This window comes from Trachinotus anak, unplaced genomic scaffold (genome assembly GCF_046630095.1).
Source record: "Trachinotus anak isolate AG129_WGS33_773 ecotype Australia unplaced genomic scaffold, CSIRO_AGI_Tana_v1 ptg000012l, whole genome shotgun sequence".
Taxonomy (NCBI): domain Eukaryota; kingdom Metazoa; phylum Chordata; class Actinopteri; order Carangiformes; family Carangidae; genus Trachinotus; species Trachinotus anak.
The window spans coordinates 15,879,278-15,903,995 of record NW_027273863.1 but is presented as its reverse complement, the minus strand read 5'-3'; the positions used below and the strand labels follow the sequence as shown (position 1 = coordinate 15,903,995).

Here is a 24,718-nt window from a genome sequence, read left to right as displayed (position 1 = left end):
AATGATACTACTTCCAGTTTCAAATCAACGCAGAAGTTTATTGTCATTTTACCAAACATCTGTGTACAAGGCAGAATGAGAGAACATGTGTGTGGGACCAAGGAACAAAGCATTAAACAAAGCCCTATATACAAACATTAATAAAGAAACATTAATAAGGGCGCTATACAAGCATACTAACATTTATATAACACAGTCCCTGAGTCATGTTAAGTGCAAGGTGATAAAAAAAGGTTTAAACTGGCCTGTGCAGGTAGCCAGAAATACATTAAGTGGTTTTGCCACATAACTAGATATAAACAAAAGACTTCAAACCATAATAGAATAAATATGGAGTAAATATGAGTCCCCCAAATCTGTTAAAAACAGTATAAAAATGAATTAAAGTTTCCGGTACAGGTATCCAGAAATGAAAATAAACATAAAACTAAACAAAGTACAAAGGTAAATTGGCTTTATAGAAACATCTCAGATACTTCGTTTGCATCTATAGGTCTTTGAATGGCTATTTCTTTTCAAAATCTTTATTATATCTATGCACATTATATCAATATACAGTCATGTAAGGGATACAGGAGAAAAATCTGGATGTGTTCCCACAGTTTGGTTTGTGTGTGTTCTTAACTGCCTTGATGACAGACACGCTGTTGAATGTCTTCTTGGCCATCGCTGTGGATAATCTGGCCAATGCACAGGAACTGACAAAGGTTTGCATAGTTTTTTTATCTTGTACTTGGGAGTTTACTAGTAAAATACTTTATTTATTTTGTTGTGTATGTGGCCATTAAAATGTGTGATGTGTGTCTGTCTACATTCAGTATTACTCGCCAAAGCATCCTTAAGGTCTAACAAAAGGTCTTGGGGTGTTACCACCCCTGGCAAGCGTCACCTACAACAGAGACCCAGATATAAAAACATTCCTCCATAGTCCTACTCAAAAACAGGGTACCTCGAAATATTCTTAAAGAGGGGAACTCCGGTTATTTAGCATTATACTTCCATGAAGACGTGGGGCTTTATTTAACAGTCAAAATTGAAGCAGGAGGCTGAAATATCCTGACTTTAGTCATACTGCCAAATCCCTAGATCCTACATGTCCCATAGTGCAACTTAATAGAATCTTTAATCGGCCTTTTCTTTCTGATAAAGGCTCACATCCTTCAAACTCAACACCCCCAGTTTTCTCAAGTCAAATTATCACCATCATCATTTTATTTGACTTAAAAAAAAAGAGCCACAGAAGGCTACAGTACTCCTCATGACAAGTAAACCGAACTTCATGTGTAAAACTGGTGGATTGCCCTTTAACATTTTATATTCCCTTTGTCTTTCTCAGGATGAAGAAGAGGAAGAGGAGTTCTTCAACCAGAGATATGCCAGAGGCAGGGATGGCTTGATCTCTGAGTAAGTTATTGGTTAACACTTAACAAAATCACAATTTTAAGATGAGACACCCAAAGCGTTCACAGCCTTTAAGTAAATCTTAGCGTTCATGTGTGGAGGTGTGACTCAGATCAGCTCTCCTCTTGAACAAATGGAGAATTAGATTTTTGGACTGAAGATTTGTCACGATTCTTTCTTGTAGCAGATGTATCCAGAGTAATCAAACTAAGACTTACTTAAGATGTGGATGCTGTGGGAAAAGTGGTGGTGGTGCTACTTCTGTTATTGGCAAGAAGATGTTCTACGAAATCAATATGGAGCTTAGCCAATAAGATCTATCGATTATGGATTCTCTCAGAACCAGTTGTTTGTGTAATAGTATGTTCCTCAGTGCCTTCAGTTGCATGGTGAATGCGAAGAAAGAAAGAAAGGCATGTGTAAGACATCGATGACACAATAATGAATGTGAATTGAATGTGCTTGATTGAAAAGCATGACCCCTTACAGACTGCTTCAGCAGCTTTACTGAGACACCTTCTGTACCTGTGATTGGTTGTTAATGGATTTCCTGCTCCTCGCAGCGACCTGGTGGCCTCCCACTGGTGTAACGGTCCAGCAAGCCGGTAGGGGGAGGGCAGCAGGCAGGAGGCATTTTTCCGACATTGCTGGGAACAGTGGGGAGTCTCAGTGTGTCACTCTGCTGGGGGGAGGCACACTTTGGAGTGTGGCAGATTTTGGTCAAGCTTTCCCACTTAGTATGACTTGTCTGCTTAACATCTCCACTGGAGCTGTTGTAAGGGGGAAAGAAATACGACATGACACATCAGGGGGTATTACTGACCCAGAGTGGCTTGTTAAAGGAATGTCCTCATTATTTTGCATGTTTTACACCACTAATTACAAACTGAGGACTTACTTTACTAGCAATTGTTTTCCAAAAAAAAAAAATCATATTCTTACAGAACAGTGTGTTGTTCCTGCTCTCCAGGTAACCCTTTATGTATATGAAAAACAACTTGCAGAAACTTGCTTGTAATTCATCACATTGGACTTTTTATCAGCTTTTTTTTTCTTGGTAAATATTAAATTTGAATGCTGTAATTGTTTACAAAAGGCCTTGGTGGTTAAAACGCATACCACACTGGGGACATTTGTTGCTTGTTACCTCTCTCTCTCCCCAAGCACTTCCTCTTTCTCTACTGTCATTGCCCCCAAATTGATTCAAATTTTTAAAAACCTTGTATTGGTGCATTCCCAGACATTAACAGACATTAACAGATAATGTTTTTTTGCAACAAATGCTTAAGTATTGGATGTTTGAGGTTCCCCCTACTAACACCTGAATAAACCAACAACAAGGTGTTGTTGGTTCCTGCTCCCATCTGCAGAATCAAGTGATAATAACATTTCCGCAAGAAAGATAACTATGATAAATTACCTGTTTAAAGCTTTTTATGTCTCTGCAAGTTGGTTTTATGCAATATTTAAAGATATTTATAGGTGCCTGCAGGCAGGAAATCAAAAGAACAACATATGATGGGGTAACCAGTGATATAAACCAGTTGTTACCAGTGATATAAAGCAGTCGTTACCAGTGATATAAACCAGTCGTTACTAGTTGTATAAATGTGAACATGATTGAAAAAATCCCTGATAGTGGGTCCCTCAAACTCCCCAACATCTCATAGGTGCTGTTTAAAGTAAAACAGGTAACTGCGTAGACTCTTACTCTCTACTTTGACTCTCTAGTTGTGACACTGAATGTATCATTTGTCTGTTACATATTTGAATGTTAGTCTTGTATGTGTTGCAGCTATCAAGATGCTGATATTAATGTGCCTTACAGTCTTTTGCTGGTCCCATCATGTTGTCTTGTTTTATGCCTGTTATGTGGCACTGACCAAAATGTTGTGTTCAATGACACTGCGAAACAATTAACAAGTATTTAATATTGATTACCTTAAAACTGAGTGCTCCATAAATTACTTTTCTACAAGATAAAGTACTGATTTCAGACTATTTTATTTACATTTTGTTCTGTGTCACAGAAAATGTTTGGCGTATGTTGTAAAACTCTAATGTCTTGTTTTCAAAAAATCACTCATTGATTACATGGACAACAAAAGAATCTGAATACCAGTAAGTATGATTGTATGCATCCCTGTCACACAGAATTTCTCTCTTGAGTTTTCCTACTCAATTATTCAGATTATTTTCTAGATTTTACACTATGTTTCTACTTTAATCCTGCACCTCCCCTTTTTTTGTTCTTGTGGGTTTTGTTTTTCTCTTTTCCTTTCTATCTGTCGTTACCTCTCGGGTATTTTAAGTTTTTGAGTTTTTGGATGTATTTGTATTTTTTAGCTTGAAGCATTTTGCTCATTTTTCATGGGAAATTTTTTGTGTGTTACTAATCAAGTAACCTTATAAATTCACAGAAAAGGTTTGGCCTTTTCTTGCAGCTTTTATTTGTTTGAATTTTTTTAATATGACTGGTATGCTAAATGAACACTAGTCTTGATGTTTCTCGTCAACAATTCCTTAGCTGTGGGCCTGTTGCTGCCTCATAGTGATGTGAAGCATGTTGTGCTCCTTAGTGGGAGAAGAAGACCCTACCTATACAGGAAACGGGCGATCCACCGTGGTCGTCCAGCCTTCCCAGAGGAGCCTGAGGGTGCAACAGGTGCAGCAGACGAGCAACCTCTCAATGGCTCCAATGCCTTCGTCAACCGCCGCGAGAGGAGGAGAAAAGTCAACATGTCAGTGTGGGAGCAGAGAGCCAACCAGCTACGCAAACGCCGCCAGATGGCGAGTAGAGAGGAGCTGTTTGGCAGCCCAACAGAGGACACCATGGAAACTCCCACTATCGCCCACCACGTCCCCACCCTTTCCCCAGAGGCCAGTCCGGCTCACCTGCCTGAGTCTCCCATGTCTGTTGGGATGCCCCTGCCTGAGCCCCCGATGTCCATCTCCATCCCCATCCCTGAGCCTCCGGCGGCTGAGCCTCTGGTAAACCTGAGTGAGGACAAAGCAGGAGGAGCTAACCACCGGACTACAGGTGGGGGAAGGCACAGGATTGCCCGCAAGTTCAGGCCCAGTCAGGGGCCAGATGAAGGGGCCCGGCACAGACGCCATCGGCACCGTGATGCTCGCACTGAGGCCAAGAGTCTGGACTGTACGCAGTCACCACATGAAGTGCCACTAGTGAGACGGTCACACAGCCAGGAGAGGAAGATACTGGATGAGAGGGAAGAGAGAGATGACAGAGAGGAGAAAGCAGAAGTAGAAGGAGGATCAGTCCAAGACGACTGTGGAACCTGCATCATCAACCCATATGCAGAAGTTGGAGAAGACTGTAGAAGGTAAGGCTCATGTATTTATCTGTGAAGACCCTTTAAAAGGTGTAACATTCATGAATTCTTGTATATTTGTACCATCATATAATTATCAAATAAAGGTTCATTTGGTTTGAAATGTTACTGGATATTTTCCCCCTGAGAGACAGCCATAATAACAATAATACATAATAGTAATTATATTAGAATAGTAATAAAAATATAATTGAATTTAGACAGGTCTGAATTTTTTTTTTTTTTTTTTAAACAAGACATTTTAGATTTTATAAATTTTGTAATTTCTAGCGAGGCTGTTGTATTGAATTTCAATAGATTGTACAGTTGTACTGGATAAAGTGACCAGTGTAGCACAAGGAGGACTTTTTGTACCAAAAAGTCTATGATTTTGGAAGATACCCTTTTGCTTTGTCTAACTCTGACTGTTATAGCTTATATTAGCTTTAGTTAAACCTCAGGATGCATATTTGCACAGAATGTGGACCAGTATGGACAAGAAAAGCAAGTACAGTGACAGATAAGGCTTGAAATGTAGACTTGGGGCATTTGATTATTGTTTTAAAACAGACTATGAAAAGCAAGACTGAGAGTCTACAGCCATGCAGGAGACAAAACAACCACAAAGAGACACAAAATGACCATAAAGAGTCAAAACATTTTGTGTTTTTTGTGTCTCTTTCAGTCTGCTCCTGTGTATTTGCTAATTAGCACTTAAACATAAAGTACAGCTGAGGCTGATGGGAATGTAATTACTTTTGCAGCTACTTGGTCATAAACCAAAGTACATACTGAAAATTTGATGTTACGGTGCTAGAAAAGACAGGGGTTCACCGGTGTCATTACAGTCCAGTTCAACACATTATAGTAGATCTTTTGTACTTTCTACAGGAAAAATGATCTTGTCATAAAACATGTATGTATTGTTCTGCTGATTTAAGTTCAGTGTTCGGTGACATTTTCTTTCCCATTTCAGAGGCGACATTCCTGATCCTCCTCAATGTGAGCAGCTGCTCGACGGCACCTGGTCAGAGCAGGGAAAAGGCGGGCACACGGACCAGTACGAGCCCCTGTGCCAAAACATCCCAGTGGAGCCTGCTTTGGAGGCCACTGAGTACACTGTAAGCGCCATGGAAGCTGAGAACTGCCCGATCCCCATTAAACGTGACAAGTCCAACCTGGAGGGAAGCGTGGCCATTGAAATGTCTGCACAACCGCTGCTGGAGCTTACACCCATGACAGGTAGCTGTGTGATCACTTCCCACTGCAGTCACACTCCTTTACTGTGCATCATCAAGTGGGATTTAGTGTCAGTATTGCTCTGTATAACAGTGTGTAGGTGTTTCTGACACCCGAGTGCCACACTTGCCCTTGTCTTTTTTTGATGAATCCATTGTACTGGTGACTCACATTATTCTCTGTCATAGCTGTCCACATACAGCTAAAACAGATTTTTTTTTCTCTCTCCTTTTGCACCTCTGTGTTGGTTTTAGTGAACAGTAAAGAGTTGGAGGCGTACCAGTCCGACAGAGAGAGAGATGAGGACACAGAGGAGGAGGAACCTCCAGTTCCTCCCAAACCTGTAGCACCAGACAGCATGTTCATCTTCAAGGCGTCCAACCCGTAAGCCACCAAATCACAGATTATCAAAGACACTGCAGTGCTTTTTGTCCCTTTTAGTGCCTCTTTGTGTTTTTTCTTTTTTTTGAGCAACAATTAATATCCTCCCCTGCACTGCTCCACAGTATCAGAAGGATCTGCCACTATGTGGTCACTCTGCGCTACTTTGAGATGACCATCCTCCTTGTAATTGTGGCGAGCAGCATTGCACTGGCTGCTGAGGACCCTGTGTGCACCAGCTCAGACAGGAACAAGGTGAGATCCAAATGCATCTCTTCTGAAGTGTTTGTAGTTTCAATCATGATCAGACTTAAAGGATAAAAGATGGAGCAGTGCACTGTAGCAGAGTTAAACTGTTGAAGAAGAAGCGTTGGTAGGCTAATTACCAGGGGAAGCGCAAAACAAATTGCCGAATGGCCAGAACCTGCTGTCATAGAGAAAGATGAGATGCAATAGTTGTCCAAACAGTGCACAAGATAAACATTATGTTACAATCAGTTGTACATAATAATCAGAAGCAGTTGTGCGTGTCAAGAAGATTCAAAATCCTGCATATTTTATCACCTACGCACACCTGAGCAATAGTTGAGTGAAGTGGGTCGGAATGTCGGATTGTCAGATTGCCCCCCCACCCCCTCCCCCACCCCAAAAAAAACAAAAAACAAAAGGTCAACCATCCTGAAGTATAGTCACACCTTAACGCAGTGAACGTCTAAAGCCTTAAGAGCTTTAGTATATTTCAGAAAATGACGATTGGACAGTCACACCCACTTGACTGATCACACTAACAACAATGTGTTCGCCTTTGTTACAGCGCAGCAGATGTCAAGTAACCTGCTAATATCATCTACTGAATTTGATGTACACAAATTTACTCGTTGTAAAATACCATTGATGAAGTTTTGATCTCAAGTTGACATAACACTGTGTCAGCAACAATGTGTCGTGACACATTTGGTTTCACGCACAAACAAGGTGAGAATGAGCAGTTTAGTCTGGGAAATAGCTGTGCAGTTTGTTTTTCACAACTCTGTATCACAGAAAGTGTCAAGAGTAACCAAATAAGCACACACTCGTAAAATCTACACTGTATTTTCCTAAAATATGAGCAAGTGATAAAGCATTATTTATTTGCCATTCTTTGGATGGCTATTTTTCTGCTTTTCTCCTACTGACTCCACATCACTCACACAATAACTTAGACCAGCCACAAATTTCTAACAGAAATCCTGTGCTGCAAACTGAGTTGTGGAGTTTGAAAGACATGGATGTTTGAAAGCTAGTTTGTAAAACGATGCTGGCGAGTAACGTTGTGGGAAATGTAGGATCCAGTATTTTTGGAGCATACCCAGGACTAGAAGTCTAGGCTTTTTTTTTTTTTTTGACCATTCTTTTCCTAATATGTCTCCTGTGAGTCATGTAACTTAACAAAAGTGTAGTACTAAATCTCTGGAGTCCCCCATGCAGGACTCTTAACAGCACCAAACACATAACTGTGAGCACTGAATGATTCAAGGATCCCAGAGTTAGACAGAATCAGAATTTCTTGTGGCATCTTTGCATATTTCTATAACCCGTTCAGCCCAGTAATGAAGGTTACCTAGAGCTACGCTTTGGCGCTGCTTATAAACACACTTAGTCATCCTATAAAGGGTTATTCAGAAGCAGTAAGAAGCATGATAACTGGAAGGTAACAAGGTCATTGCCTCTGACTGAATGTTCTCCCTTAGAGCTGTACTACTATCAGTGTGTCCCGAGTCCCACACTACATACTGATTCTGATCAGGTTTTGAGTGTGTAGTGTGTTTTCACTGAAAAACTGAAAACTGAATTTGTATTTAAAATTTTTTTTTTTAAATGTTTGTAAAATACGCAGGTCCTCCGTTATTTTGATTATGTCTTCACTGGAGTGTTCACCTTTGAAATGATCATTAAGGTAGGTAACTGAAACATGTATTTTCTTCACTTTAAAAACATCAGTCACACACAAGAATTTAACTTTACTCCAGATTTACTCATAAGATTTTGGCTCCTGTGTGTATTTAACGTGTTCACTTTACGTGTTGTGTGGGTTTGTGTTTGTCCTCCAGATGATAGACCAGGGTCTCATTCTGCACGACGGCTCTTATTTCCGAGACATGTGGAACATGCTGGACTTCATTGTGGTGGTGGGAGCGCTGATTGCCTTTGCTCTAACGTGAGTCACTATCTAGTGCTGCCTGCCGATGACTAGTGACTGACTCACTGCAGCAAATCATTTTCTGAACATACAGTATTGTTATAAACAGCCTTCCCTCAAATACACTTTTTGCAGCTTTGAAAAAAAGAGAATGCAGTCTGCTTCATTGACAAAGGGGTGCAGCTCAAAAACTGCAAATATGGGGGGCATCCATGGTGCTGTACAGTGTGTAATGCAGACTGAACTGTCGCCATGGTGCTGAAACAAGAGGAAAAGATGGATTTCTACATAACACATGGGTGGGGTGTGTCATGACTGATGTTAAAAGCCTTTATAGTACTTTTTTTTCTGTTGTCTGAGTGTTACAGATTAATAACTGAACCTTTTGTGCCCTTTGTTGTACTGTAGAAGATTGTATTGTATGTGAATTTATCTGTTGTGAATATAGCTGTGATTCTCTGAGCTTATCTCTCTTTATGCCTCAATTTTTTCTCTGTTGTTCCTGTGGATTGTGTCACTGTTGGGGCTACCAGGAATGTGATGGGGTAAAAATTTCAGTCACACTAAATGTGAACGTCTTACATACGCTTCACATACATTTCTTTTATTTTTATGTGTCTGATTTTCCTTGTTTTTTTTTATACTTAATGTATTTTTGTTTTTTTTGCTGTGTCCTCTAAATCTCACCAGAATGCAGAGCCTGACAGGTATCAGGGGTAAAATCTTTGATACTTTGTGTACACTAAAAGGTCATTTCTGCCCTTTAATGAATGATTTTAAATTGCCTAATTTGGTCCCTCAAATTATTAATTTTTGCACCATAATTAACTGAGGAAAAGTGCCTCAGTTCAAGCCTGGGTTTCACACAAGGACAAGGACAAATTCAATGAATAATATGATTTATTGTAATAACCTTTATGAAATAAATTCAGTTTTTTGGCAGCTCTACACTAAAACACAGCTGCTAACCTACATATAATACTCTCAGCCTAAGTAGGAGTGGAATTTTTTATTTTTTTTTACTATTTCATCATTCAAGGACATGACTATAATGCAAGGTATGCAAGGTAATCTATAACTCTTTTGTGTGCACAAATAATAAGTCAAATTAAAAATATTACCAAAAATTTGACCCTTGACACCTGCTGGGCTCCATACACAGACACTCAAGGTGCAAGACAGTGTTTCATGGTGTTTTTGATATGCTCTCGTGTGGACATTTTACTGTTTTTCATTTTCACTGTTGCCATTGTGTCTTTGCTACATGTCCTTGTGCGTTAGTTAATATGCACAGCTATGTTACTAATTACTGTATGTCAATGTCAACAGGAACAACAAAGGCAGAGACATCAAGACAATAAAGTCTCTCAGAGTTCTGAGAGTTCTGCGTCCTCTTAAAACTATCAAGAGGCTCCCTAAACTCAAGGTATGACGTGAACTTCTGCAAACCCTCTCCTGTATGTCGGTGTTACCTCACAGATCTCGGACAGATTTGATTTGCTTTGCCACCTTTCTTGTGCTTCCTCCCTACAGGCTGTTTTTGACTGTGTGGTCACATCTCTGAAGAACGTCTTCAACATCCTCATTGTCTACCAGCTCTTCATGTTCATCTTTGCTGTCATTGCGGTGCAGCTCTTTAAGGGGAAGTTCTTCTATTGCACTGACAGCTCCATGAATTCAGAGAAGGAATGTCAGTAAGTGGCTATATCTGAATCACAAAATGACATTAAGCTTAATGACGTTTAAACTTCTAACAAGAGAGAGCTACGGGCTGATTTTAGTCAGACGTCCTGACACAAATAGCTGACAGAAAGACTCTAGACCCACCAGTCCACAGTATGAAGGCAGGGTAATGTTTAGACATAAAAGATTTAAAAGATTCCTCTTCATTAAAACTGCTGGTTTAATCAGTGAGTGAAGAGAAACGATTGCCTGTGGGCTGCTCTGCTCCCTACAGAGGCTACTACATTGACTACAGCAGAGACAAAAAGGAGGTGAAGAGGAGAGAGTGGAGGAGACACGAGTTTCACTACGACAACGTCTGCTGGGCCCTCCTCACACTTTTCACTGTCTCAACTGGAGAGGGGTGGCCTCAGTAAGTGTACAAGATAAAATACACAATTCAGAGGCTTCAAGCTCCACTTTTTCATTGCAAAAGATTTCTTCTGATGAAGAAGGAAAGACCAAATAGTGTTTTTTTTCTATTGCTAGGGTCCTGCAGCACTCGACTGATGTAACAGAGGAGAACATGGGGCCGAGTCGGGGGAATCGAATGGAGATGTCCGTTTTCTATGTGGTTTACTTCGTGGTCTTCCCGTTCTTCTTTGTCAACATCTTCGTGGCTCTGATCATCATCACCTTCCAGGAGCAGGGTGACAAGATGATTCAGGAGTGCAGTCTGGAAAAGAACGAGGTGTGGAGCAGTGAAACACACACACACACAGATACATTCACTCATATACAGCTAAGGATCATCTGCAGCTCTGCGTGTCTGTTTTGTTGAATTTCTCTCCATCAGAGGGCTTGCATCGACTTTGCCATCAGCGCCAAGCCGATGACCCGCTACATGCCCCAGAACAGACAAACCTTTCAGTACAGGCTGTGGCACTTTGTGGCTTCGCCTTCTTTTGAGTACACGGTGCTCGTCATGATCGCCCTCAACACCGTGGTCCTCATGATGAAGGTAAAGAACTCTATAAAGCACAATCCATTCTGCAGCAGAGGAACAGCTGGACCTGGTGTTTAACATGTTTGCGTTTTACAATGCTTAAACTGAAACTACCTATTTTCAGTGCCTTAAAAGCTTAAGACATGACAGTGAACAGTTAAGCATGTGGTGATGTAATTCAAGAAGAACTATGGCTTACCACAAATTTGGTTTTATTTTCAGCGCTCTGGTCATCAGATAACCATGTTATTATTATGTAACAATAACATTGCTATTATTATGTAACATTGTAACATTGTTATCGTTACATAATAGCACACTGACTCTAAGCCACAAAATTTATTCACAGAGATGTTTCAATCCCAGTTGGATCGTCAAGATATGTTTGTGTATGTTAAAGGTTAAATACACTGCATATGTGTTTAGATCTTCGGCAGTGACTTTATTGGGTTGTATATCCTTTTTAAGGTCATTTTTGTACAACATTGTAAGGTTCCCCTGTTTCCAAGTGTATCACTCTATTGTTGATATTTTGATATACTGTTGGTATTTTTTGGTGTATTGTCTTTGTACTTCTACTATTTGAGATTCACTGTCTTGAATTATCAATTGCTTTGCGATGTTTATAACCCTGGGTGGGTTTGGTGGTTAACCACACCGACTGTGATCCGACTGGGATCAAAATGTCGTCTGTTTGAACGAAAGTTGTGGCTTGGTGCGCAGGTGCTATTTTTTTTTATCGATGCTCGTCTTCAACAGCTTTGCACTTATACATGATGTGCGTATAATTACACCCATTCAGTGATGTGGGAACATGACAATATAGCTAAACTGTCTCATGGGAAAAGAAACACAAACAGTTAGATGCTCTATCAGGTTTTAAACAAACTCCCATGTGAGTCCAACTTTTTTCGAAGAGAAAAAAATGGTGAACTGACGGACATCCTAGTTGAACTTTGACCTTCTGCGCTTACTATGGTTGTGCACACTCATTATTTTTACTCTGCAATGAGGGATTACAAGCAACATTTTGGGTGCATTCTCTTGGGTTTGATAAAGTGGTTTAGGTAATCTTAGTGTCAAGCATCACACTCCCAGATCTGAGCACTTACTTTCTCAGTAGTTTTATCATACCCAGTGGAAATTATGGTGAAAGCTACAAAAATAAAACTTCTAATAAACTGCAGCTTTCTTTTAAGAGCAGGCAAGTGTTTGGGTTTTCCTTTCATAGCGCTCATGTTCAGTTATTGTTTGTCCTCGAGGTTTGATTGACACCAGACTTGACAGCAGCGACCACGCTTTTCCTCACATATCTTTGAAACTTTAAATTCTTTTGTTTTGTTTTTTTTTTGTTTTTTGTTTTTTTCAGAAGACTTACTGCATAATATAACACAATAATTGAACTTTGACAAAAATATAAATAAAGGCAACGATTCACTGTCATGGACTACCAATCACATGTCAAAATGAATGAATGAGCTTTGTGGATGTTAAGAAAATCTAGAGAAGTAATGTAAAATTTGCTAAATGTATTGTTGATGGGCTATGTTATGGTCTTTAAAATTGTGTTGTCTAGTCAAAATGTAACTGGTAAATCCAAAGCGATTAGTATCAGTGATGTTATTGATTTAATGTTTTTCCCTTCAGTACCACTCGGCCCCGACAGCATACGATACAGTCCTGAAACACCTGAACACAGCATTCACTGTCCTCTTCTCCCTGGAGTGCGTACTCAAGATTATGGCATTTGGTTTTGTGGTGAGTGTTATTACAAGAAAATGACTCAAAGAGGAATAATTTAGATTCTAAATTATCTGGATTAACTAATATGTTTAGTTAAATCATGAACAAATTTTTCTTTCTTGCAGAACTACTTTCGAGATACTTGGAATATTTTTGATTTCATCACTGTTCTTGGCAGCATCACTGAGATAATTGTGGATTTACTGGTAAGATACTGCCAAGAGAACATTCGCTTTCACAATGTTGTGACCCCAAAAAAAGACTTAAATAACCAGCTTCATATGCAGCAGTCTTTCGTTCCAAGTTTCCTTGCATGTTATGATCCCTGCCTCCAGACGCAACTTAAGTCATGTTGTGATGAATTTCGCCATCTGTGTTTTACATCCTCTCTCCCTCTTCTGTCTGCCACTCTCTCCCTCTTTTTCGCATCACCCTCTCTCCAAATATTTGCGTGTCTGTCCCAGTTGGTGAACACCATCAACATGAGTTTCCTGAAGCTTTTCCGAGCAGCAAGGTTAATCAAGCTGCTGCGACAGGGTTACACCATCCGTATCCTGCTGTGGACCTTTGTACAATCGTTCAAGGTCAGACACATTATAATCAGTTTTTCAATATAACAAGTTTAAATTCTTGCCTCGATGACTGTATTTAACCACCTGTCTTTGTTGTCTCTTCTGCCACAGGCTCTTCCTTATGTCTGTCTTCTCATAGCTATGCTTTTCTTCATATATGCCATAATTGGAATGCAGGTATCCTTTCACTAATAACAACATTAAACATCATCATTAAAGGAGACTGTCTGACTGAATACACACATTTTTTTTAGTTTAATTAATTTTGACAGTGGTTGTGTATTTAAATGTAGCTGTTGTGTTGTAATTTGTGTCAGCTTGTCTGGTGCGTGTTTATATTACATGAGGTAATTGGAACCAGTTATTGATATTATTAAAAGCCGTAACTGGTATTGATTTGGTCGTGTTGTTTGGATATCAGCGACTTTGCTTTATCTGTTTTTTATGTTTTACAGATGGACCTTGCTTTTTTGAATGTATTACTGTTTTATTTGCACATTTTTTTCATGTGTGAACCCCAGGATGATTAGCAACTAATAAAATGAACAAAAATATGTATTTTACTGAAGCAGCCTTTTCTCTACAGGTGTTTGGAAACATCAAGCTGAACGATGAGAGTCACATCAATCAGCACAACAATTTTAAGACGTTTTTCAGCGCACTGATGCTTCTGTTCAGGTTGGCTTATCAAAACTATGTTCACAGCCACATGAAGATTTAAGTTAATGTTCAATTTGAGTTGTTATTTTTAAGTAGTTTCTTTTGCAAGATTGATATTTCGTTGATGTTCACTAGATTTATGTTTGTTTTTAAACCATCAGGAGTGCAACAGGAGAGTCCTGGCAGGAGATCATGCTCTCCTGTCTATCAGGTCAGGAGTGTGAGCCAGATCCCTCCATCGCCCCCTTCACCACGTCTCCAGACCACGAGGGAGGCTGTGGGACTGACTTCGCTTACTGCTACTTCGTCTCGTTCATCTTCTTCAGCTCGTTCCTGGTCAGCGTCATAATATTCCTGCACCAACACCTCTCTCTGCTGTCTTTCACACTGCTTTCCTCATCAAATCTTCATTTGATGTTCCTCTTTAGATGCTAAATCTGTTTGTGGCTGTGATTATGGACAACTTTGAGTACCTGACACGAGACTCTTCAATCCTCGGTCCCCATCACCTGGACGAGTTTGTCCGCATCTGGGGGGAGTATGATCGTTTGGCATGGTGAGACTTCACCTTACTTGTTTTAAGCAGACCTGATCAACATTCATGTTCTAACTGTATCCAGCAGAGGGCAGCCAAAGGGTGTGAAATGTTAAATACCTTGACGTTTCAGTGCAATGGGCAGACACGCTTAGCACTAAACTTCACTTTTTTTTTTTTTTTTTTGGAAGAAAATAAAAACATATGGAATCATCAAATATTTGAATACCATGTTTCAAGGAGTAGAAGACTTTAAGATGGGATCTATCTGTTTGTCTTGATCTGTATTAGTTATAAATGTTATACTTCTCTTCACTGACCTCTCCACCTTATGCTTCTATTTTCTCCTGAAGTGGTCGTATCCACTACACGGCCATGTACGAGATGTTAACACACATGTCGCCACCCCTTGGCCTGGGTAAAAAATGTCCTGCTAAGATCGCCTATAAGGTACTGAAAACATGATCACTTGTCCCCAAACATAGATGGGCTAGATGAACTGACAGTTCGAGTGAAGTCCTATCTATATTTTATAAATTCATTGTATACTATGTACAACAGAAAAGAGCAATACGAATTATAAATCATGTGTATTCACAGGAACAACAGAATCAAGGGTAATAAAACTGAAGGATACAGTTGAATTTAAAATATTGTTCATCACGTTTAAAGGTAAAAACAGATTACTACCTGAATATTTACAGAAGTTGGCAGCTTTTAGATCAGTCGATGATGAGCACAGACGGAAGTTTCTTTTTAAATCTCAGTTTGCAAAAACTACATTAAACTATATGTGTATTTCAGTGTTGAGTCACATTTGGAAAGATGTTAAACTATTATTCAATTTGAGAAAATAAAAAGACACCAAATATTTGGATGATATGAACTTGATGAACAAAGTATGTGTTTAATATTCACATAGATTTTTATGTGAGCACAAGAGGAAGTTTTGGCAAACCATCTGTTTTTGGCCATCTCTCTCCTCTGTGCTCCTTTTCAATCATGATATGTGTATTATGTTGTTATATGTTGTAGCTTATATTTTGTGTGGACTTTTATGTTGGAAGTTTACACTGAAGTGATTAAAAGAATAAATAATTAACGAATTAATCTTCTTCTGTCTTCATCTCTCCACCTCTCGTCTCCTTCAGAGGTTGGTGTTGATGAACATGCCTGTGGATGAGGACATGACCGTCCACTTCACCTCCACTTTGATGTCGCTCATCCGCACAGCTTTGGAGATCAAAATAGCTCGAGGTCAGGGTCACTGACAAGCATGATAACTTGGTATCCAGGACTGAAACTAATGATTATTTTCATGATCATTTATCTGCAGATTATTTTTTTGATAATTGATTAATTATTGGGTCTGTAAAATGTCTAGCATAATTTCCTAAAGTCCGAGATAACAGCTTTAATCGCTTGTTTTGTCTGACCAACAGTCCACTGGAAAAAAAACAAAACAAAAACGTTTTAACGCATTTTTATCAACTGACTGATGATTTCAGCTTTAATGGCATCAATATAACATATTCTATTTGCCAAAGTGACTGAATGTGAATGTTTTACTCAGGTGGTGAGGACCGTGTCGCTCTGGATACTGAACTACAGAAAGAGATCAGTATCATTTGGCCTTATCTGCCCCAGAAGACCTTGGATCTACTGGTACCTATCAACAAAGGTCTGGCTCTAACTATGGAGGAAATATTCAGTGTAACACTGGGAGTCAAGCAGTAACAGTTAATGTAGTGTGTCTGCCGTCACAGATACGGACATGACTGTGGGGAAGATCTACGCTTCGATGATGATAATGGACTACTTCAAACAGAACAAAGCCAAGAAGCTCAGGCAACAACTCGAAGCTCAGGTCAGCTCATAATGAACTTTCTGACACCTTATTTTGTTGTAATTAGATTTTTTTTTCTTATTGGCAAGCAAATTGTCTCACTCATTTTTATGATTATATATTCAAAGAAATATGTGTTTTTTTTTACAACCTCACAGCACAGTTTCAATAGTCTTTCTTCAGATCCATTATCATTTACAGTACCGTGGCATTCATTTAGGACGCAATTTGATCAATTACATGGAGAAACAAGAAATACTTTAAACTGTGAGCTTGAGTAGGAAGTTAACTCATCTGAGCTTTGAACTGTAAGTAAAAAAGAGAGGTGAAACGTAGATAAACAAAAATTACATGGACAAAAAAGAAATAGAGGAAAGATTTAGTCTAGCAAAACAAGAATCAAGTTCCTTCTCAACTTCTCTTTAGTAGCCATTGTTACCAAACATAACTATGTACATAGAACTGGGAGGAATGGAAATATCCAAAAGGAACTTAAATAAATCCAGTTTACCATTATTATGCCTCCATGCTGGCGACAGCCAGAGCCAGAGGCATATTGTTTTCGGGTTGTACGTACATCCAGACGTGCGTACGTACTCATGGACATGATTTCTGAATAACACCTTGATGGAACTTCTTCAAATTTGGCACAAATGTCCACTTGGACTCAAGGACCAACTGATTAGATTTTGGTGGTCAAAGGTCAAGGCCACATTGACCTCACAAAGCGGGATTTTGGCCTTGTGAACATAATATCTTGAGGGAATTTCTTAGAGTTTGGTACAAACGTTCACTTGGACTCAAGAATGAACTGATTAGATATTGGTGGTCAAAGGTCAAGGTCAGTGTGACCTCACAAAACACTTTTAGCCATTACTCAAGACTTATCACAGCAATTATGACAAAATTTCCCAAAAATGTTTAATATTTTATATGACTCTGGATAAACAATGATGTAATCTGAAACTAGTCTGAGTGGCAGAGGCATTCAACCGCAAACCGGTAATTCCAGTTTTTGTATGTTTTCACCTTTAAAATTCTTAAATGTGGCCTGAATAACTTGAAAACGAAATGGGTGAGAAGTCCTCTTACTTGTGCTTTTGTCTCTCATTTCAGAAGAGTAACTTGATGTTCAAGCGTCTTGACGCCTCTACCCTCCCAGAGGACATTCTCTCTAACACCCAGCCACTGCCAATGATGGCTCACAGCGCTGGTTCAGCCCTGTGAGTCTGCAGAATGTGTGCAAAGATGTGTACTTGTGTGTGCCTCTGTGTTTGCTCACTGCTTTTCTCTGTCCTGACACAGGACCAGAGGAGGCTTTGTGGCTTTGAGTCCAATCTCCCCCCAGGAACTGTTTTTGCAGCCCATGAGCTCTGACACTGATGCAAACCAACAGCAGAATCTGGTAAGAAAGTGGGCAAACATACAACGAGCATACAACGATGTAAAGCAGCAATGTCTTAGAGCAGTGGTTCCCAACCTTTTTCATTTACAGCTATTTAAAACAAAGCATTGTCAAGTTGCAACCCCTTGTCACAAGTTGCCTTTATGTAGGTGGTGTGCCTTTTGATGTGTTAAAAGACCATGGGCCGCTGGGCACAGACATATAAAATCCCCCTCTCCTACATAGGGACCAGATACCGAGACTAAAAGAAAATTTTTAAGGTGGACCAGAATCCCTAAGTGCTGCTGTTGGTTCAAAAGCTACCAGAGGTGGTCATATTTGTCCAAACCTTCCTGCTACAGCAGATCCACACTGATACTTTATTTTGTGTAAACAATCACATCAAAGAAAGCCTGAGATGCAGGTTATGGGCTATTCTGCCGTTTTAATTCAAATTGCTTCACTAATTTAACTGTACTTTAGTCAAATGTAACCATAGCTATTCAGCCAGAATATGAAAATGAAATGAATAAATAATAATAAATAAAATATAGGCGAAAGAAACTTTTTTTTTTTTTTTTTTTTGCAGAAACTCAATATTAAGACTCTGATCCAGATCAGGCGACAAAATCATTTTAAGCAGGACATTCACACTTTTAAGTGAGCTCAGTGAGTTTTCTAACAAGAAATGATAGGATGTGGTGTAATGGCACCCAGGCCCACGGGCTCATGCTCAGTGGACCATTCAGTAATCCATCCATGGATCAGTTAAAGTGAAATTTTTATTTCTCAAGGACAGGTTTTTCCTTTCCTTTTTTGATTATAAAAGTGTGAAAAAATGTCAGAAATGTCAAAAAATATTTTGGTTCACATGTTGTTCTTTTCTCAGGTTGGGAACCACTGACTTAGATGACAGATTTTTACTTTCACAAATTTACAAACTACATCATTTATTTAAGCATTTAACTGTACAAAAACAGTGTGAATGTGTTTCAGCTGGTGACACTGACTTTTCTCTCAGTGCCTTGCAGAGCACGGCATCGCTGACTCTCTGTGCTCCTGTTGTGGTTATGTTTTAGTCCTGCAGAGGTCGGAATTGCAGAGGCAGACTGTCAAATTGTTGATGTTTTGCTGTGCATACTGTCTGATTCTACTGGTATACACTGCCTGCTAGATGAATGACAAAATTATTCTGAAATACCCACATATTAGTGTGCAGAGGAATGTGTTCGGCCCCTGGACAGATGTTGTCTGGCTCTGTTTGTGTAGCTAGTAAGATCTGAATATGCATGACTACATGTCCTTCCAATCTGAAATATGGATCCCATCTTTCCCTGTAAACTGTTTTGCTCATTGTCTGTTCTCGCTCTTCATCCTTAATTCTTCCTCCTCTTACACAACTTCACTGTGTTTCTCTTCTTCCTTGAAGTCAGTTTTCCTGTTGCTAGTTGTTAATCTGTTTGTTTTTGGCTGGAATGGCTTCTTATTGGATGGCGATTGGTGATGCTATGATAGATGACCCTCAGTGATGAAATGGCTTGTCTGCCCTCCTCTCACCTGAACTGGACCTCTGTGTAAAGAGGCAGTCCTGGCAGGGACGAGCCTGATTGGTGCTCTGTCTATCCTTGCCCTCCTCTCTTGTTTCTGTACTCACCTAGGTGGGCGAGTGCAGTAGGGGGATTGAAGCCCCACTGGAGCTTCCGCTAGGGAGGGGCCTGTGTGTGCGGGCCTCTTCCATGCCCCGTCTGGCTGTAGATTCGCAGGTACACACATCTTCCATGACATGGCCTCTGGGCTGGATCTCGAGGACTTCAGTGGCTGCATGGGCTCTAATGCCAAAGTGCCTTGATCCTTACGTGCACGAGATCCCGAGATGTTTGAATCAGTAGACTTCTGGTTTGTCTTTGCTCCTCTGGGAGTCTGATTAAGGCTCAATGAATTGTTAGAACGGGATGTGATCCTTGAATGCTGAATCGCCTTCTTTACCTCAATCTCTTTCATCTCCAGAGTAAAGGAAAGACTAAACTGTACTGAGTAAAGCATGATAAAGAATTGCTAAACACACTGGTTCACTTCTTTCTGAATTAAATAATGTCAATGCAGTTAGAGTATGTATAATGTTCTCTTTGTGTATGTACCCTGTGCTTGCATGTTTGTCTGTGTGTGTTTTCCCATACAAGCAGACAGAGGTTGCAGGCGGCTCCATGAAACGTTCAGCATCCACTGTTGGGGATCAGCGGGTGAACGGTCTTTGGCAGGAGGAGAAAAGTCCGGAGCGATTGTATCGACCTCGTCACAAAAGCTACAAGGCTGCCGGTAACTCAAAGTCATGGAGTACACGCACCACCACTGATAAAGCTTACAGATAAACTCTTCACTATCACTTCTTCTTTAATGCTGTGACTTTGTGTTGTCCCCTTTTCTGAACGTCTGTCCACTAGTTTCTCGGTCTGAACACTGGCAGCAGGGTGACAGGGAGCGTGGCCGGTCTAAGGAGCGCTGTCACCTCCTCTCTCCAGACACGTCTCGTTGTAACTCAGAGGAGAGAAGCTTGCAGCCCTCAAGATCGTCCAGTGTAGAGAGAGAACACCCCCAAGATAAACAGGTAGGCCAGACGAGGACAAACAAGGACTTTGGTCAAAAACACACTCATGTCTGTAAAATCAGAAATGAAGGAGCAAATTGACCTTCCATGAGCCTTTTCTTACACATCAGTCACCCCGTTTATACTGTTTTTGCTGAGGTGTCAAATGCCCATGTGTGTGTGTGTTGCTGTTGTCCTGCACACACCATCAAAAAAAAAAAAGCTTCTTTCTATTGCGTTGGGGGGCAAGAATAGAAAGGCATTTTGTGATTAGAAGACAGCTCACTATGTAGTCTAAAGCTGTAGAAAATGTCTGCAACTACAAACTTGGGTAGTATATGCAATAATTACAGATTATAATAAACTAAGCACAAAAAGTAAGGAAATTTGTGTTTGGTAGATTATTTCTTTATTGTAACAATGCTTTTTGGCAATAAATCTTAAACCGTTGGAAAGCCTGTTTATTTCTCTTTTAAATGGTGCCACATTTGTAAGGAACATGCAATTGTGGGATGAGCAGCAGAGCTGAGTATGTGGGTTGCGCCCATGAAAGATTTGCCAAATCTTCTCTGCTAATGCCAAACAGCTTTTTTTGCTGTTGACTCTTGTTTGGTGTTGTTTTGGTGGATTGGATGATTGAAGTCTGAAGAAACAAGACATATTGACAATATTAACTAATGGATGTAAAATCACATGAACTGTGTTGAACTGTGAAGTGTTACATTAGACAAAAGCTTTTATACCTAAAGTTTTTAATCGCAATTTGCTAGGAAACATTAAAGTGGAAAACAGAATTTGTTAAACAATAAGTTACATTAACAGAAAGACTCTTTGATTCTGCAACTCTGACTCCATTACTACATGACACTGTGACTCTGTTATTCTGTTACTCTATAAACACATTCTTGTGAATACAATAACTCCAAAACTATCAATAGCAGAAATCATACTTACCCGAAGGTGGAGTAGATGATCTGATTAGATTTTGCTGCATACATTTGCATATTAATGGTATTAATGATACAGATTCTTTAAAAAATTCTCTTAGCATTTATGACAGAGTACTAGTGGTGTGACCATATGTTGGTCATAGCAGGAGGTCATGGAGATCACAGCAGCACATAATGTAATCCGAATGCCTCTTGCTCTTTATTCTTGTCTTCAGGGCAACAGCTCAGACAGTCCAGTGCCATCCACCTCAGAGTCCAGCACCCCAAGCGGCCGACGACCATTATCGCAAACTCCAACCCGCTCTCGCCCTCATATCTCCTACTCCCCTCTCGTGTGTCGCACACAAGCCGCCGTCGGTGAAGACGAGGATGAACAGGGCAGCCCAGAGACCATAAGGCGAGGCAAGCCCACCTGGGAGACCGAAGAGGGGGTCGCAGGAGAGAGGCGGAGTGAGGCGGGCCGACACCCGTCCCCACCTCGACGCTACCCCTCCGAACCATTCTTGGCATCACAGGAGGATGACCACAGCCCAGACCCCTCCGGTCCCATGGAGACGTTGACCTTTGAGGCGGCTGTGGCCTGCAGCCTGGGACGCGCAAACACCATCAGCTCGGGCCGCCCGCGCTTGCGGACTGGCTGGCAGGTCCCCAACGGACACTTTCGGAAGCGTCTGGCGCAGACAACCTCAGTTGCAGGCTGTGATCCTCTCAGCGACACAGAGGAGGACGACAGGTGCTAGGGACAGGAGGCACAGCATGAAAGAAAAGGGGGATTCCCAGAGGGGTGTTAGAGGAGGACACTGTACAACAGAGTACAGAGTGAAGGTTAATGTGACTCTTTTTGCATCAGTGCTTTGAGGCCATGAGCCCTCTGGATGTTTGGTAAAATGTGAACCCAAAACGACGAAGAACAATACTTCCTGAAACTGTAGTTGCCAATTCACACAGAACACTGACAATAAATAAATAAGGTCTATTTCCTGACTTGTACTTGATGAAAGAGAGTAATAATACACCTCAGATAGTCATGGGACGCAGAAAATACATGAAATGAATGGATCAAATTATGTCATTTGTGTCAATATAAGGTATTTTCATTTCTGAAGATGTTTCTAAATGATTCAGTATTGCTCTAAACGGTATTTATCTGTGGGGTGTGTGAATATGTAACTACATTTTCTTATAAATTAGTTGTTTTGTAAATACATTGTGATCATCACACCATTGCCATTTATTAGACCAGATCAATACTACAAGCCATCATGAAGAGGCGATCTGATACTTTACCAGACAATGTGGATACTAATATGTAACACTCAATAATGCTGGATTTTTTTACAGTATGAATGAATGTGCAGGGGAAAAACTGCCTGATTTTCTTTTTGGTATTGAACATAATAAGTTGTGGGATATGAGTATAGTTATAGGATAACACAGAAAAGATGCCTATTTGTTATTTCACCCTGCTCACCATGCCTCCACCAAACCTCAAACCTTTAAAATTTCTTAATTATCCTTCAACAGTCTGTTACTTTTATTTTTTACCAGTCTACACCTTTTAAATGAGAACTTTCCAACAGTTGTATTTAACATTTGATTTTGAGAATTTGAGAAAGAGCGTGTAATTTTACCACGACCTGATATGAAAACAAATTACCTTTCATCTATTTTCACCTTTTATCTTCCTTGTGAATATTGTACGAACCATTGCAGACGATAACTGTAGAAACACTGTAGACACACCATGACACATTTTGCTTCACAAATTAACATTACTCTATTACTTACTAATAATGTACAGAGAAATTATGCTGTTTGTATTTAGAGAAAAAGATAATAAACAGTATGAGCTGAGGAACTTTAAAGGTAAAGGAGTCTTTGAAAATGTTCATTTTAAGGTTTGTGTATTTGTTTTATTTGCCTAAAGAAGGCCAATTCTGTGAAACTCACTTAACCAAAAACATGGAGATTTGTATCATAAATTCCTGGAATGCAAATACTTTGTGGGTTTTTATGTGTACAATAGCTGTATATACAAATAAAGGTGTCCCCAAGTTGCCACTGTTATTGGGTGTCTTTATTTTATCATTTTACAAAGCCTCATAAAACAAAACAAAAAAAACTTGCTACATGAGAGTTTCTAAAAAAAACGATTAAGTGCATTTGGAAAATGTGAGTTTGTGCATTTATTATTTTTTTATTTGCTTGATTCAATATATTTGTTATGTGTATACACTGAACATACTTTTATTACAAATATGGTGGTATCTGAAAGATGCTGGTACTTCTTCACATTTTTTCACACACTCACACATAGTTGAAGCTGGCCTCTGCCAAATAATGTATTTTCTCATTGGCTGACCTTCCTTTAGCTTTCTTTCTGATCAACTAAAATGTAATGTTGAGCATTTTGCATTTATGTATCACAGACTTAATTATGCAGTGTTGTCAAGTAGAGGGATCCTGTTGCCTTCACACTACACACTACACACACTACACACACTTGCTCCATATTGTCATGACAGCATCACGCAGTTGCTGCAGATTTGTCGGCTGCACATCCATGATGCGAATCTCCCATTCCGCCACATCCCAAAGGTGCACTGTTGGATTGAGATCTGGTGACTGTGGAAGCCATTTGAGTACAGTGAACTCATTGCCATGTTCAAGGAACCAGATTGAGATGATTTGAGCTTTGTGACATGGTGCATTATCCTGCTGGAAGTAGCCATCAGAAGATGGGTTCACTGTGGTCATAAAGGGATGGACATGGTCAGCAACAATACTCAGTTAGGCTGTGACATTTAAACACTAAGGGGCCCAAAGGGGTACCAAGAAAATATCCCCCACACCATTACACCACCACCACCAGCCTGAACCGCTGATACAAGGCAGGATGGATCCATGCTTTCATGATGTTGACACCAAATTCGGACCCCACCATCCAAATTTTGCAGCAGAGATCAAGACTCATCAGACCAGGCAACGTTTTTCCAATCTATTGTCCATTTTTGGTGAGCCCATGCGATATATATATCGGGAGGAGACTTACTCCCCCCCCGACCCTATATAGGCTGAGTCCACATGATTTTGAGCTTGTAAAGTAATTCCAGAATTTGTATTTGTAAATTAACCTTTGTAAGCCTGTAAAGTAAATTAGAACGTGTCGTGCAGATACTGCACGACACGTTCTAATTTGTCCATGTGATAAAACTGTGCTTGAGTCAAAGAAAGCTGTATCTGT

General features: G+C 40.0%; 1 protein-coding gene across 1 annotated transcript in view; it reads left to right on the top strand.

Annotated features, from left to right (window-relative positions):
• The window catches only part of LOC139628915 (voltage-dependent R-type calcium channel subunit alpha-1E-like), a 44,654-nt gene extending 21,113 nt beyond the window's left edge, over positions 1-23,541 (top strand). The window contains exons 16-45 of the mRNA XM_071491101.1: positions 640-707; positions 1,337-1,404; positions 3,981-4,745; positions 5,710-5,975; positions 6,227-6,356; positions 6,479-6,608; positions 8,230-8,289; positions 8,444-8,550; positions 9,862-9,958; positions 10,066-10,226; positions 10,490-10,627; positions 10,744-10,945; positions 11,051-11,215; positions 12,848-12,958; positions 13,069-13,149; positions 13,408-13,527; positions 13,627-13,692; positions 14,102-14,193; positions 14,337-14,511; positions 14,604-14,731; positions 15,064-15,160; positions 15,862-15,967; positions 16,284-16,391; positions 16,477-16,577; positions 17,673-17,779; positions 17,862-17,961; positions 19,599-19,703; positions 20,124-20,256; positions 20,382-20,545; positions 21,690-23,541. Of these exons, the coding sequence (XP_071347202.1) occupies positions 640-707; positions 1,337-1,404; positions 3,981-4,745; positions 5,710-5,975; positions 6,227-6,356; positions 6,479-6,608; positions 8,230-8,289; positions 8,444-8,550; positions 9,862-9,958; positions 10,066-10,226; positions 10,490-10,627; positions 10,744-10,945; positions 11,051-11,215; positions 12,848-12,958; positions 13,069-13,149; positions 13,408-13,527; positions 13,627-13,692; positions 14,102-14,193; positions 14,337-14,511; positions 14,604-14,731; positions 15,064-15,160; positions 15,862-15,967; positions 16,284-16,391; positions 16,477-16,577; positions 17,673-17,779; positions 17,862-17,961; positions 19,599-19,703; positions 20,124-20,256; positions 20,382-20,545; positions 21,690-22,214 (4,676 nt within the window). The 3' untranslated portion in view covers positions 22,215-23,541. The remainder of the gene's footprint in view (positions 1-639; positions 708-1,336; positions 1,405-3,980; positions 4,746-5,709; positions 5,976-6,226; positions 6,357-6,478; positions 6,609-8,229; positions 8,290-8,443; positions 8,551-9,861; positions 9,959-10,065; positions 10,227-10,489; positions 10,628-10,743; positions 10,946-11,050; positions 11,216-12,847; positions 12,959-13,068; positions 13,150-13,407; positions 13,528-13,626; positions 13,693-14,101; positions 14,194-14,336; positions 14,512-14,603; positions 14,732-15,063; positions 15,161-15,861; positions 15,968-16,283; positions 16,392-16,476; positions 16,578-17,672; positions 17,780-17,861; positions 17,962-19,598; positions 19,704-20,123; positions 20,257-20,381; positions 20,546-21,689) is intronic.
• The last annotated feature ends 1,177 nt before the right edge of the window (positions 23,542-24,718 follow it).